General features: G+C 39.6%; 1 protein-coding gene across 1 annotated transcript in view; it reads right to left on the bottom strand.

The window, feature by feature from the left end:
• Positions 1 to 6,570: 6,570 nt before the first annotated feature.
• LOC145850455 (uncharacterized) overlaps positions 6,571 to 16,374 on the bottom strand; it is a 95,322-nt gene continuing 85,518 nt past the window's right edge. The window contains exon 4 of the mRNA XM_082959908.1: positions 6,571 to 7,821. Coding sequence (XP_082816034.1) covers positions 7,758 to 7,821 — 64 coding nt within the window. The 3' untranslated portion in view covers positions 6,571 to 7,757. The remainder of the gene's footprint in view (positions 7,822 to 16,374) is intronic.

The raw sequence follows: 16,374 nt of genomic DNA, 5'->3' as shown, positions 1-16,374 counted from the left end.
ACACATTATTCAATTTCTGTTAGTCACAACGTGCAAAATCAGCAGGGGATCAAATACTTTTTTCCCTCACTGTAAATAAATCACTGACAGTGTCACCAGCAAAGCTCCCTCACACATCTTCCTCCATGCTTCACGGTGGGAACCACACATGCAGAGATCATCCTTTCACCTACTCTGCATCTCACAAAGACACAGCGGTGTTAACCAAAAATCTCAAATATGGACTCATTAGACCAAAGGACAGATTTCCACCGGTCTAATATACATTGCTCGTGTTTCCTGACCCAAGCAAGTTTCTTCTTCTTCTTATTGGTGTCCTTTAGTAGTGGTTTCGACCATGAAGGCCTGATTCACACGGTCGCCTCTGAACGGTTGATGTTGAGATGGATAGATGGATAGATAAACTACATTCAACACTGGTCAGATCCTTATTCTCACTCTGATCAATGGCATATAAGTTCTTCGTACCATCAGGGCTGACATGTACAGTATGTCATCTCTCATGAACGCCTGCTATCAAGTTTCTCTTAACCTCTTGGGCAGTTGAAACCGCTCATTAACTGAACTGAAATGCTGTAATTGTTAGTCTTCTGTTTACCTATGAACTCACTCAAATGGAAAGCCCCAGAAACCATATACAGGACCATAGTCCAAAAAGCATTTATTCAAGTGGCTATGGAGGTGTCCTATATTGTTTTCCCTTCAACCTTGCAAAACTCTCACAGAACTCTTGCAAGTGGCGATGAGCCTCTCAAACTCACTCCACTGTGATATATATTGTCCATAAGATGGTACAGGCTTTGACAAAATTGGTCCAGCAATCATAATGGGCATCCTCCACAAGTCCCTTAAGAGCGAATAAGGAGTAAACGCATGGTCAATTTTTCCATTCGTGTAATATGAAATGAGAAGACCCTGATAAGATTTTAGCGGGTCGTTGGCCCATGTCTGCAGGTGCTTTCAGTGTATCTACTTTAAGCGAAATATTTCTTAGTATTCCATCATCCAGCACACCAATATTCTTTGAGACTGTAAAAATGTGTTTTGCTGTCACCAGTAAAAGATTATGCATAGGGTCCACTACAGCCATGTCTATGGGCATGAAATAAATAGCCCAGGGTTCTGGCCCTCCTGTGGGCCCGCCAGGGGGCTCTTCCAGCGAGGAAACAATGCATCACCAAACGAGGGCATGGATTTCCACATGTCATTGCCAGGCTGTATCGGATGCCGGGCTACAACACGGTGGCTGATATGAACGAAAGACTGATGACTCAAGTAGCTCAACAACAACAGCAGCAGCAGCTACAGCAGAGAACTTCTCCAGCGACTGCACCAGAACAGGCAACGGGCATTCGCCAAGCAAGACAGAATGAGTTATCCGTAAGTTCAATGTTTACTTTTACATCCTGCACATTGGTGGTAGCCAACGTTCAATATTTCAATCCTGTTAATTTTCTAATGATGGTATTTTCTGTTTTAATAGCGTGCAGTAAGGGATCTACACATTAATGCTGGCAAGGAGGACAAATATAAGCCGCAAGAATAGTGAGGACAAATGTGTATTTGTTTATGACTGAATTTGATCAACCAACCAATCAGGGTAGATTGTTGTATGATGGTTAAATATATGAAATAGCTGTGCGAATATCATGCATAAACTTAATTTCATGTTTTTTCTTTGTCATGTCTCAGGAAGAACAGGCCGCACAACACCCGCGTACTGTCTGCTGGTCAGTCAGCTGAATTAAGGTAGACAGATGGAGAGTGGAGCATGGCAGACTTTGAAGGTGAGTAGTCCCAGAAAGACATGGACTGACTAACATAGTTCTACATCTTACAATTTTTTAGAGGATTTTGATGCATATAACCATTGCTAATACACCACACTGACTCCTCAGATGCAGCTGCAAATCGGTATTGGACAGAAAGAGATGCAAAAGACTTGACACCCCAGACAGAGCAAAGGAACAGGACATAAAAAAGCGAAGGCGGAGACAGGTTTGTTTATAAATGTAAACCAATCCATACATATTTTAGTGTGTGCTTTTTTAGCTTTGAGATTCCAGTGTTCAAGACCATTTGTTTATTGGGCAGAATTACTTATTGTCTCCTGTAATTTCACAGGCTCTGGCCAGTCAGTCAAAATAACTCTTTGCTGAAGAGAAGTAGCGATTTGCGGAGGGAACTGAAGACATGATGTCTGATGTGTAGACAGACCCAGAAGACCAGGATGAATTTTTAATAACCTCCCCACCCTGGCGCTGCCCTGAGTTTGAGGACCGGATTGTGTCTGCAAACCGGAAATGAAGGGACAAGCTCGCTTATTGGGAATAAAAGCGCTGTCAGAAGGAAAACCGTAGCAACCATCCATGTCCACGGCAACCATAACATCTGATGCAATAGACCACACAATCACCTGAGTTCAGAGTTCAATTAGACATTGACCCATGTTTCTCAAACGTAACATTTCAAAGTCGTTCCAAACGTAAAATGTCAAACTGTTTAAGGTTAAGTTTAGGCATTAATTCAGAATGTGTAAGGTAAGGCTCAAGGTTTGGAATAGGCTTAAAACAAAAATCCAAAAACTCTTTATCGCTAGATTCAAACACGCAACCTTTGGTACCAGAGGCAGATGCCCATCTGCCATCCCGGTCCACAACGCCCTAGCAAATCCCAAACCTACTTGAAGGTAGCAGTGCTCATTGTTGCCACTAGTGGCCGGTTTCCACGTCATCTCCTGACGTCAGACATGTCAAATACTGACTTCTATCACAGTTGACTTGGCTGTGAGAAGAGCTTGCAATGTTTTGTTTTGTTATTTCCTTACTTGTTTTTTGGAAGGGGGTTAGGGAATATATTTTGTACTTATGTCGTACATGTCTTATTATAATTTTTTATAACAGAGTCCGGTGACAATCAAGGGTGGGTCTGGCTGTGACAATGGTGAGGTGCGCATGTCAGAATAAATTAGCGCCATGTCTCAGACTGGACACATTGCCAGTCAGGATCTCTAGTCTCCACCGAGCGTTGTTAACACCCTATGGATCCGCTTATCCAACAGTCGGTGGAGAAACCAGCTTTTGAGTATTCAGAGATAAATCACCTAAGTTCTTCCGACTGGCATGGAAGTGGCTAGAGTCTTCAGGGGCCAGTTGCACCATTTGGTTGTAAGTGGGTCATAGATCAACGTCCGGCGTGAAATATGCTCTACGCTGGACCTAAAAATGATACCTGTTGCACCACCTGGTTGTAAGCCCTTCTATGAGCTACTCCTAGTGAATATTTTACGCCTAGTAGGAAGCTGACGTAGGGTGTTACATTGGGATAACCATCATGATACACACGGAAAATAGCAATAATAACTAACAAAATGGCCATATGGACTATCTGAGTTGATCTTTGTATTCCTGCACTGTTTCTATGCACACTCACAAGGCCCTACACACTACGCACACTGATAATCCAACACATATATGCTGAACAAAAACATAAAAGCAACATAAAACAATTTCAAAGATTTTACTGAGTTATAGTTCATAGAAGGAAATCAGTCAATTGAAATACATTTGTTAGGTCCTAATCTATGGATTTCGCATGACTGGGTAGGGGTGCATGCAGCCAAGGGTGGGCCTGGGAGAGCACTGGGGAGCCGGATATAGGCCCACCCACTGGGGAGCCATGCCCAGCCAATCAGAATTACTTTTCCCCACCAAAGGGCTTTATTACAGACAGAAATACTCTCTTCCTTCAGTACCTAAAATGTATTAAATAAAAAAAAATCCTAAGCAATCTACACAATACCCCATAACGACAAAGCGAAAACAGGTTGAGACATTTTTGCAAATGTATTAAAAATAAAAAAAACAGAAATAACTTATTTACATAAGTATTCAGACTCTTTGCTATGAGACCCGAAATTGAGCTCAGGTGCATCATGTTTCCATTGATCATCCTTGAGCTGTTTCTACAACTTGATTGGAGTCAACCTGTGGTAAATTCAATTGATTGGATATGATTTGGAAAGGCACACACCTGTCTATATAAGGTCCCACAGCTTACGGTGCATGTCAGAGCAAAAACCAAGCCGTGAAGTTGAAGGAATTGTTTGTAGAGCTCTGAGACAGGATTCTGTCGAGGCACAGATCTGGAGAAGGGTACAAAAAAATGTCTGCAGCATTGAAGGACCACAAAAACACAGTGGCCTAGAAGTTTGGAACCACCAAGACTCTTCCTAGAGCTGGCCCGCCCGGCCAAACTGAGCAATCAGGGGAGAAGGGCCTTGCTCAGGGAGGTGACCAAGAACCCGATGGTCACTCTGACCAAGCTCCAGAATTCCTCTGTGGAGATGGGAGAACCTTCCAGAAGGACAACCATCTCTGCAGCATTCCAACAATCAGGCCTTTATTGTAGAGTGGCCAGGCGGAAGCCACTCCTCAGTAAAAGGCACATGACAACCCACTTGGAGTTTGCCAAAAGGCACCTAAAGACTCTCAGAGCATTAGAAACAAGATTCCCTGGTCTGATGAAACCAAGATTGAACTATTTTGCCTGAATGCCAAGCATCACGTCCAGAGGAAACCTGGTATCATCCCTACAATGAAGCATGATAGTGGCAGCATCATGGTGTGGGTATGTTTTTCAGCAGCAGGGACTGGGAGACTAGTCAGGATCGAGGCAAAGATGAACGGAGCAAAGTACAGAGAGATCATTGATGAAAACCTGCTCCAGAGCGCTCAGAACTTCAGACTGGGTTCACTTTCCAAATGCACACAGCCAAGACAACGCAGGAGTGGCTTCGGGACAAGTCTGCTTTGTCATTATGGGGTATTGTGTGTAGATTGATAAGGGGGAAAAAACGATGCAATAATTTTAGAACAAGGCTGTAACGTAACAAAATATGGAAAAAGGTCAAGGGGTCTGAATACTTTCCGAAGGCAATATACATTTATACTGACTCTACACACACCCACTCACATACAATCATGATATATGCTGCTGCTACTCTGTTTATCATATATCCTGATGCCTAGTCACCTTACCGCTACAGTATACATATCTACCTCTATCGAGTCAGTATCCCTGCACATTGTAACTATGGTACTGGACTGACCCTGTAAATAGTATGCTTACTTAATAGTGTTCTTTTTATTTCTTAATGTGTTTTTGTTCTACCTTGTTATTTTTAGAATTACATTGTTATTGATTACTCCATTGTTGAGGTTAGAGATTGCAACAAAGGCTTTTCACTGTACTTGTGCATGTGACATTAAAACTAGTATTTTTAAAAAGAATATGAGTCGAGTTGCCTATATGACTGAGTCAATAGCAAAATACACTTAATTTAAGCTACTTTATACTAGGCTACATAGTCTGACATGCGATAAAAATGTTTTTTTTTATCAGTGCTAATGGGTAAACTAGAGTAAAGATTATCATCATGACCACTCACCTCAACATAGCTAACATTTTCCTTGCCTAATTGTAACACAATCCAAACGGAGATTCAGTGAATACAAAAATCTGCCATTGATTAATGTATTAATAGGTGTCCACATGCTTGTCTTAAAATGGCGTTTCCCCAATCAAAACGGTGCTGAAATTATAGTTGACTACACTCGGCTACTGCATTAAATTATTTGACATGTTTGGATGACTGAGTTTCAGTAAGTACCTTTTTTATACATGCTTTCAATGGCATTAGCCTACTTGTTCCAATATTTTTGTCATTCAGTGATATTCATTCCCACAGTAATAATTAATTGATCCATCCAGTTTTGGTTAAGAAAATATGAATGCATAGTGGTGGGCTTTGCGAAGTGATGGGCGACGTGACGGGCGACGTAACATGCCTCTCAAACTTTAGAATTGCCCCGAAGATGTCAACAGCCTAGTAACGGGCACTGCCTAGCAACTATCATTAAGAAGCATCAAATCTCATGAATGCGCATTGCTTACAACTAATATTATTTTTGGTTGGTGCGACATGTGTAAATTCTGATCACAAAGTTGGACGTAGCATTTAAGATCAACTTTCTTTACGCGCAACTGGTGCAAGCTGTCCCAGAGGTATAAGGATAACTGGGGGTCTGAAACTAGGGTATTTGGTGCAGTGTATCGAACTGTCAAGTGGAGTTAAGCGAGGTTGTCCACTGTCTCCATATCCATTTATTATGGCCATCGAAATGTTAGCTATTAAAATCAGATCTAACAATAATATCATGGGGTTAAAAATACAGGGCTTAAAAACTAGTGTCAACATATGCTGATGACTCTAGTTTTCTTAACTCTGCAATCTGGATCCCTGCTATCTTATTTATGATCTAAATCATGTCTCTTACCTCTCAGAACAAAAACCTAATTATGTACCATATTACGTATTGGATCGTTAAAATATACTACTTTTACATTACCCTGTAGTTTACCATTGAAATGGTCTGATTGTTAAGTAGACATAATTGGTATTCATAACCCTAAATACATATACTCACTACAACAACTTTGTCACAGAAAATGTCGTACTCTTCGGCGAATATGTTGCATGGGAGAGAGAAGGACCAAGGCGCAGCGGGATTGTGGACACTCATGTTTATTACTGACAAAACATGTAAGGCATCCACTTGAAAAACAACACTAGCCAGTACTCACGACATGGACAGTCTTGCAGGCTATACAAAACGCAGTGCAAAATCAATTCCCCACAACCCCAAAGAAACACACACACACCTATATAGGACTTCCAATCAAAGGCAACTATACACACCTGCCTTCAATTGGAAGTCCCAATCACCAACACAACATTTAACAAACACAAACCACCTGCCACATCCTGACCAAGACTAAGAAATACACCCTCTGCTGGTCAGGACATGACAAACTTTCAATAGAAATTTGGCAAAAATAGACAAGATCTTGCAACCATGGTGAGATAAATAACTGTCTATTTATGGTAAAATTACACTGATGAACTCCTTAGTCATATCACAGTTTACTTATATTGCTGCCTACTCCAGACGACTCGTTTTTCTAATTACATGAGAAAAAAATATTTTACTTTATTTGGAATGGCAAGCCAGACAAAATAAAACATGATTAATTATATAATGAATATGAGTTTGGGTGGCAAACATTATTAAAATCTCTCACTGAAAGCTTCAGTCATACGAAAGTTACACTTAAACCCAAACTGGTTCTCCAGCAGATTATGGCTTACCCGCTGTTCATAAATTGCCTTTATCCAGATTACAACATAACATTTTTGGTTAATTTAAAATGAAACCTCATTCAAAAAGTATTTCATTTTCTAAAACAAGCACTACAAAGCTGGTTATAATTTCAATTTCATCCTCCTGAAAAGCCAGGCAAAATATTACAACAGATATTATGATTAAACTGAGTGAAATAGAGAAAGAGCATAATGAGGGAGGGAGAGAGAGCAAGAGGGAGACATTTTTACATTTTAGTCATTTAGCAAACGCTCTGATACAGTGCATTCATCTTAAGATAGCTAGGTGGGACAGCCACATATCCCAATCATCGTAAGAACATTTTTCACAATAAAGTAGCTATCAGCAAAGTCAGAGCTCGAAAGGGGGATTTTTAGTTTTTTTGTTTAATTGTTGTTTTTTGGGAGGTGGGGAGGGGGTGCGAGAAGGGGGTGCTGTGGGATTATTTAAAATAGTGTTTAAAGAGGTAGGGATTCAGATGTTTTCGGAAGATGGGCAGGGACTCTGTTGTCCTAGCTTCAGGAGTACGCAGGTTCAACCATTGGGGTGCCAGGACAGGAGAAGAGCTTGGTCTGGGCTGAGCAGGAGCTGTCCTCCTCTGGGTAGGGCCAAGAGACCAGATGTGGCAGAACGGGGTAGAGAGATGCATAGAATTACAGAGAGAGAGGGAGGGAGGGAGACTGAGCCTACAGTATATCCTGAGCCAGACCAGGCAGCCCTGAGCTCTGCAGGCTGAGGGAGAGAGAAGCTAAATCCTGGGGTGGTGCTGGAAATTATGAATATGAAGTTGACATTTTTTTTTTTTTATTTCCCTTTAAAGCATGCTCTCTGTCCACATGCTTATAGGGTAGAAAGCATGAGTTTTTACTCACCAATGTAACAACACAGTGTGGTCAAAGACTTAGTAACTTAGCTGTAGTCACAATCTGGTTATCTACAAGTACAAACATATTTATGTTTTGGGGTTATTACGTTTTTATTCATTTATTTCTGGAAATCTTCTAAACTACCCACAACTATTTCTCAACATCATATGGAGAATCTACTCTGCGCTACCGAGTTCGTATGCTAGCTCAGGAGCTAGCCCAAGCTAGCTAACGTTAGCTAGCATGTAATTACATTTCAGACCAAGTGCTGGCGGTGGCGAGCTACAATCCACTAATCACGAGGCAGTGTGATGTAAACAATGAACAGATGGGGCACGTGCGGCCATGCTGCATTCTCATCCATATATTTATATGTACATATCCTTATTCATCCCTTTACATTTGTGTGTATAAGGTAGTTGTGAATTTGTTAGATTACTTGTTAGATACTGATACTGCACTGTCAGAACTAGAAGCACAAGCATTTCGCTACACTTGCATTAACATCTGCTAACCATGTGCATATGACCAATAAAATGTGATTTGATTCATGCTCTTCAGACTTTGTGGCTGTGTTATGTAGTGGGAACCCGTTAGCATGGCAGGCTGGTGCCTTCTTGCCGTGGGTCAAAAAATGAACTAGAAAATCATACCTGCTTGCTCTAATTGTGTAGTACCTTGTCTGTTTTCGGTATGTTCTCTGTGAAGTAGGCTATGAGAGTTTTGTAACTTCTCCAACTTGGCTTAGTGCTAGCGGCTAGCTGACTGATATCTGTAATCTATCTATTTTTGATTTTTTTTTGCTTATATGGCTATTGGATTTCCCTCACTCTCCCTCGCCGGTGTTGTGCTAGTTATGTTTGTGGTGGTTGGCTAGGCTAGGCTAATAGCTTGTTGGCTAAATAACTAATGTTAGCTGGCTGGCTAGCTTGCTGGCTAAGATAAAGAATGTTTGTTATATGCAGTTAACTGGTTAGATAGCGTTATGTATTTCTAAAACTTTTGTTTACTTTAATGTAGCTGATAGCAACTGGCTGACTCATTCACTTTTAACATAACGTTAGTAGGCTGGTAGGGCTAACGTTAATAGGCTAGTTGGCTAGCAGCCTTGGAAGTTGATTTGTAACAAGTATTTGCTTGAAAATTGGCTCAAAATGTAATTGAAACCAGAGGTCATGAGTGCAAATTATTTAGATTAATTTCCTACATATTACATCACATCCTGTGAAAACATTTCCCGACATGACTTCGGGCATTTTTTATTTATTTAATATCTTGAAAAATGTAAAAGTGAGGTGTAACTTTGCATTGGGACTTTTGATGCAAATAATAATGCAAATCCATAGGTTACATGTGGTTAAATTTATGCTACCTACCCTTTAATGGCTTAGTGATAAATGATAGTGTTGCATGGTATATTGAAACTTCAGTTCTTTTCCGATGCTTGAACATTTAAAAAATGGTTCGGTACTAGATTTCTGTTACTTTCGACCCAAAAAAGGCCGATACCGATTAATCGGACGATTTTATTTATTTATTTGTAATAATGACAATTACAACAATACTGAATGAACACTTATTTGAACTTAATATAATACATAAATACTATCAATTTAGCCTCAAATAAATAATGAAACATGTTCAATTTGGTTTAAATAATGCAAAAACAAAGTGTTGGAGAAGAAAGTAAAAGTGCAATATCTGCCATGTAAAAAAGCTAACGTTTAAGTTCCTTGCTCAGAACATGAGAACATATGAAAGCTGGTGGTTCCTTTTAACATGAGTCTTCAATATTCCCAGGTAAGAAGTTTTAGGTTGTAGTTATTATAGGAATTAAAGGACAATTTCTCTCAATACGATTTGTATTTCATATACCTTTGACTATTGGATGTCCTTATAGGCACTTTAGTATTGCCAGTGTAACAGTATAGCTTCCGTCCCTCTCCTCGCTCCTACCTGGGCTCGAACCAGGAACACATCGACAACAGCCACCCTCGAAGCAGCGTTACCCATGCAGAGCAAGGGGAACAACCACTCCCAAGTCTCAGAGCGAGTGACGTTTGAAACACTATTAGCGCGCACCCGCTAACTAGCTAGCCATTTCACATGGGCTACACCAGCCTAATCTCGGGGGTTGATAGGCTTGAAGTCATAAACAGTGCAATGCTTGAAGAATTGCGAAGAGCTGCTGGCAAAACGCACAAAGGTGCTGTTTGAATGAATGCTTATGAGCCTGCTGCTGCCTACCATCGCTCAGTCAGACTGCTCTATCAAATATCAAATCATAGACTTAATTATAACATAATAACACACAGAAATACGAGCCTTTGGTCATTAATATGGTGGAATCCGGAAACTATCATTTCAAAAACTAAACATTTATTATTTCAGTGAAATACGGAACCGTTCCGTATATTATCTAACGGGTGGCATCCTTAAGTCTAAATATTCCGGTTACATTGCACAACCTTCAATGTTATGTAATAATTATGTAAAATTCTGGCAAATTAATTACGGCCTTTGTTAGGAATAAATGGACTTCACACAGTTCGTAATGAGTCAGGCGGCCGAACCTGCTGTATATACCCTGACTGCTTGCACGGAACGCAAGAGAAGTGACACAAATTCATGTTAGCAGGCAATATTAACTAAATATGCAGGTTTTAAAATATATACTTGTGTATTGATTTTAAAGAAAGGCATTGATGTTTATGGTTAGGTACATTGGTGCAACGACAGTGCTTTTTTTCGCAAATGCGCTTGTTAAATCATCACCCGTTTGTCGAAGTAGGCTGTGATCCGATGAGAAATTAACAGGCACCGCATCGATTATATGCAACGCAGGACACGTTAGATAAACTAGTAATATCATCAACCATGTGTAGTTAACTAGTGATTATGTTAAGATTGATCGTTTTTTATAAGTTAAGTTTAATGCTAGCTAGCAACTTACCTTGGCTTCTTGCTGCCCTCGCGTAACAGGTAGTCAGCCTGCCATGCAGGCTCCTCGTGGAGTGCAATGTAAGGCAGGTGGTTAGAGCGTTGGACTAGTAACCGGAAGGTTGCAAAAACGAATCCCCCCTGAACAAGGCAGTTAACCCCCGTTCCTAGGCCGTCAATGAAAATAAGAATGTGTTCTTAATCTGACTTGCCTAGTTAAATAAAGGTGTAAAAAAAAAGAAGAAAAAAAGAAAAAAAAATAAATAGGCAAATCGGTGGCCAAAAATCCCGATTACCGATTGTTATGAAAACTTGAAATCGGCCCTAATTAATCGGCCATTCCGATTAATCGGTCGACCTCTAGTCTGGGCTGCATCATGATAGCTCCCCACTCATGCTGAAGTTGCACAGAGTTAACACACTTGAATAATGCGACACGGCATGTAGAAATTTTGAAACTGTTAATTACTGTTTGCAAAAACAATGTCCTTACAGGCTAGAACACTTTACAATTGAAGATGATACCGGTAGCTTCCAGTTTTGTAGGCTAACTTTCCTTGTTAGCTGACTGTTAAAGCTAACAACAATTCACTACCCTATTGTGGATAGGCCAAGCTACATCTTGATTCACCCAGTTTATCAAGAGATTTCCCATTCTAATTACCATTACGTTATGTAGTTTGATTGGTAAAAACAAAGTCAAAGTGATTGTATGCTTGTATAATTGATTCATTAATGCATACAGTGCCTTCAGTGCCCTCTTGACTTATTCCACATTTTCTTGTGTTACAGCCTGAATTAAAAATATATTAAATATATTTTTTCTCTCTCACCAATCTACACACAATACACCATAATGACAAAGTGAAAAAATATTTGTAGAATTTTTTTCAAATGTATTGAAAATGAAAAACAGTAATATCTCATTTCCATTAGTATTCACACTCCTAAGTCAATGCATTTTAGAATCACTTTTGGCAGTGATTACAGCTGTGAGTCTTTCTGGGTAAGTCTTTAAGATTGCACAATATTAAATCATTTAGCACATTATTCAAGCTCAGTCAAATTGGTTGTTGATCATTACTAGACAGCCATTTTTATGCCTTGCCATAGATTTTCAAGCCCATTTAAGTCAAAACTGTAACTAGGCCACTCAGGAACATTCAATGTTGTCTTGGTAAGCAATCCAGTATATATGTGGCTTTGTGTTTTAGGTTATTGTCCTGCTGAAAGGTGAATTTGACTCCCAGTGTCTGTTGCAAAGCAGACAGCCATATTTTCCTCTAGGATTTTGTCTGTGCTTAGTTCTATTGCGTTTCGTTTTATTTAAAAAAAAACTCCCTAGTCCTTGACGATGACAAGAATACCCATAACATGATGCAGCCCCCACCATGCTTGAAAATATGAAGAGTGGTACTCAGTGATATGTTTTGTTTGCCCCAAACATAACGCTTTGTATTCAGGACAAAGTTCATTTATTTGCCACATTGTTTGCAGTTTTACTTTAGTACCTTGTTGCAAACAAGATCCATGTTTTGGAATGTTTTTATTCTGTACAGGCCTTGGCCTCAGTGAAATGGCCTCAGTGAAATTCCTGAGCAGTTTCCTTCTTCTTCGTCAACTGAGTTAGGAAGGACGCCTGTATCTTTGTAGTGACTGGGTGTATTGATACACCATACAAAGTGTAATAATAACTTTACCAAATTCAAAGGGATATTCAATGTCTGCTTTTTAGGTGCCCTTCTTTGTGAGGCGTTGGAAAACCTCCCTGGTCATTGTGGTTGAATCTGTGTTTGAAATTCACTGCTCGATTGAGGGACCTTATAGATAATTGTATGTGTGGGGTACAGAGATAATGTAGTCATTAAAAAACCATGTTAAACCCAATTATTGCACACAGAGTGAGTCCATGCAACTTATTATGTGACCTGTTTTTTCGCTCCTGAACTTATTTAGGTTTTCCATAACAAAGGGGTTGAATACTTAATACTTCAAGACATTTTAGCTTTTCATTTTTTATGAATTTGTAAATATGTCTAAAAACATAATTTCACTTTGACATTATGGGGTACTGTGTGTAGACTAGAGGTCGACCGATTATGATTTATTTTTTTCAGCGCCGATACCGATACCGATTATTGGAGGGCCAAAAAAGCCGATACCGATTAAATCGGCCGATTTTATTGACTTATTTGTAATAATGACAATTACAACAATACTGAATGAACACTTATTTTAACTTAATATAATACATCAATAAAATCTATTTAGAATCAAATAAATAATGAAACATGTTCAATTTGGTTTAAATAATGCAAAAACAAAGTGTTGGAGAAGAAAGTAAAAGTGCAATATCTGCCATGTAAAAAAGCTAACTTTCAAGTTCCTTGCTCAGAACATGAGAACATATGAAAGCTGGTGGTTCCTTTTAACATGAGTCTTCAATATTCCCAGGTAAAATGTTTTAGGTTGTAGATATTATAGGAATTATAGGACAATTTCTCTCTATACGATTTGTATTTCATATACCCTTTGACTATGGGATGTTCTTATAGGCACTTTAGTCTTGCCAGTGTAACAGTATAGCTTCCGTCCCTCTCCTCGCTCCTACCTGGGCTCGAACCAGGAACACATCGACAACAGCCACCCTCGAAGCAGCGTTACCCATGTAGAGCAAGGGAAACAACCACTCCCAAGTCTCAGAGCGAGTGATGTTTGAAACGCTATTAGCGCGCACCCGGCTAACTAGCTAGCCATTTCACATCGGTTACACCAGCCTAATCTCGGGAGTTGACAGGCTTGAAGTCATAAACAGCGCAATGTTTGAAGCATTGCGAAGAGCTGCTGACAAAACGCACGAAAGTGCTATTTTGAATGAATGTTTACGAGCCTGCTGCTGCCTACCATCGCTCAGTCAGACTGCTCTATCAAATCATAGACTTAATTATAACATAATAACACACAGAAATACGAGCCTTAGGTCATTAATATGGTCGAATCCGGAAACTATCATCTCGAAAACAAAACGTTATTCCTGTTACATTGCACAATGTTATGTCATAATTACGTACAATTCTGGCAAATTAGTTCGCAACGAGCCAGGCGACCCAAACTGTTGCATATACACTGACTCTGCGTGCAATGAACGCAAAATGACACAATTTCACCTGGTTAATATTGCCTGCTAACCTGGATTTCTTTTAGCTAAATATGCAGGTTTAAAAATATATACTTGTGTATTGATTTTAAGAAAGGCATTGATGTTTATGGTTGGAGCAACGTGTACCTAAGTGATTATATGCAACGCAGGACAGGCTAGATAAACTAGTAATATCATCAACCATCAACTAGTAATTATGATTGATTGATTGTTTTTTATAAGATAAGTTTAATGCTAGCTAGCAACTTACCTTAGCTTCTTACTGCATTCGCGTAACCTCGTGGAGTGCAATGTGAAGCAGGTGGTTAGAGCGTTGGACTAGTTAACCATAAGGTTGCGAGATTGAATCCCTGAGCTGACAAGGAAAAAATCTGTCGTTCTGCCCCTGAACAAGGCAGTTAACCCACCGTTCCTAGGCCGTCATTGAAAATAAGAATGTGTTCTTAACTGACTTGCCTAGTTAAATAAAAGGTAAAAAAAATAAAAAATCAATAAAAAATTTGGCCAAATCGGCTTCCAAAAATACAGATTTCCGATTGTTATGAAAACGTGAAATCGGCCCTAATTAATCGGCCATTCCGATTAATCGGGCGACCTCTAGTGTTGACCAGTGACACAAAATGTAAATGTCATACATTTTTTATTCCGGCTGTAACAAAGCAAAATGTGTAAAAAGTCAAGCGGTGTGAATACTTTCTGAAGGCAAAAAATATATAATGTAATGATATTGAACTCAAAAGATGCCCAACGATTGAACAGAGCATTAGCTGAGTTTATCTGTCTGGATCAAGTGCCATTCTGTGACTTTGGCTAATATGCCTTCTTTTTTTGCTGTGGTATCTTTTGGGTATCGTTTTGGTATTGAGTATCCTGATGGTATTGAGTATTGTGATACTAAACCTGGTATCAGTATCGTGACAACACTATAAATTAAGTTAGGTTATTTTCCTATTGATGAGAGTAACTACAATCGTTCACAACACATACACAGTAGTGTGCTTTTCCCTTTCAAGTTTCTCTGCAGCAAGATGCCTTTAAATATTTCATCCCCTTGGCTGATAAATCGTATAGAGCAATTACTCTGTCACAGAATAAGCTGCAATCCACTGTCCCCGTTGGGCAGGCTCCCTGCTCCACTTTCTCTCTAAGTCTCAACAAGCAGGCAGTAAAAACACTGCTTTTATTGCACACTTGAACAGACTTTAGCAATTTGTATTTTTGGGGGACAAACCTCTGACAAAAAACAAAGAAAGAGCTTTAATGTAGCACAGATCACAATAGAGGATGAGTCACTGTTGTCCTAGCTACACGTGTAATAACACAAATCAGGATTGGAAGTGTTAGTCATGGGATGGAGATTTTCTCCCCTGGAGTATTCCAGTGTGGTCAGGAGGGATCAGTACAGAGGAGAGGGCAGAGGAGAGAGAGGAAGAGGAGAAAAATGGAGAGGAGAGGGATAAAGAAAATGGAGAGAGGGGGGAAAGAAAGGAGAGGAGAGTTGAAGTTAAGGAGAGAGCGAATTTAGAGGGACTGTTGAAATCAGCTGGGGAGTCAGCCCATTTATCAGACATGAAGACTTTTCCTGTCTAGAGATTCCATGAGTGAAAACTTTATTATAATTTGAGGACCAAAGAGTGCAATGGAACTCTTAATGGGGCTCAGTACAGGGACTAATTCAGATGCACAAGCAGTCACTGACAGAGTCATTGATTTAAGGGTCTTTGATCATAATAACATTTTACATTTACATTTTAGTCATTTAGCAGACGCTCTTATCCAGAGCGACTTACAGTAGTGAATGCATACATTTCATGCATATTTTTTTTTTTTTTTTTTTTTTTGTATTGGCCCCCGTGGGAATCGAACCCACAACCCTGGCATTGCACGCACCATGCTCTATCAACTGAGCCACAGGGAAGGCCAATAACTAATAACTACTAGAACAAGACAGGACTGTCTTTACTTTCAGAGACTTTTAAGACAAAGTTGACTATTTTTACCATCACATAATGAGGTGCAGTAATCAAAGAAAATATTTTGGTTGGTACAAATAGTTGGACAGGGATAAAAAGGCTGACAACTGTATATCCAGGTGTAGTACCTCACATGTTGGATCGGTGAATAAAACATTTATGCTAAAAAAATTGCCACGTGAGCACAATTAACATTGGGAAGGTTCATGACC

This window comes from Salmo salar, chromosome 13 (genome assembly GCF_965601325.2).
Source record: "Salmo salar chromosome 13, fSalSal1, whole genome shotgun sequence".
Classification (NCBI taxonomy): domain Eukaryota; kingdom Metazoa; phylum Chordata; class Actinopteri; order Salmoniformes; family Salmonidae; genus Salmo; species Salmo salar.
Note: the sequence above shows the minus strand (reverse complement) of the source record. Positions and strands in the feature narration are given on the sequence as shown.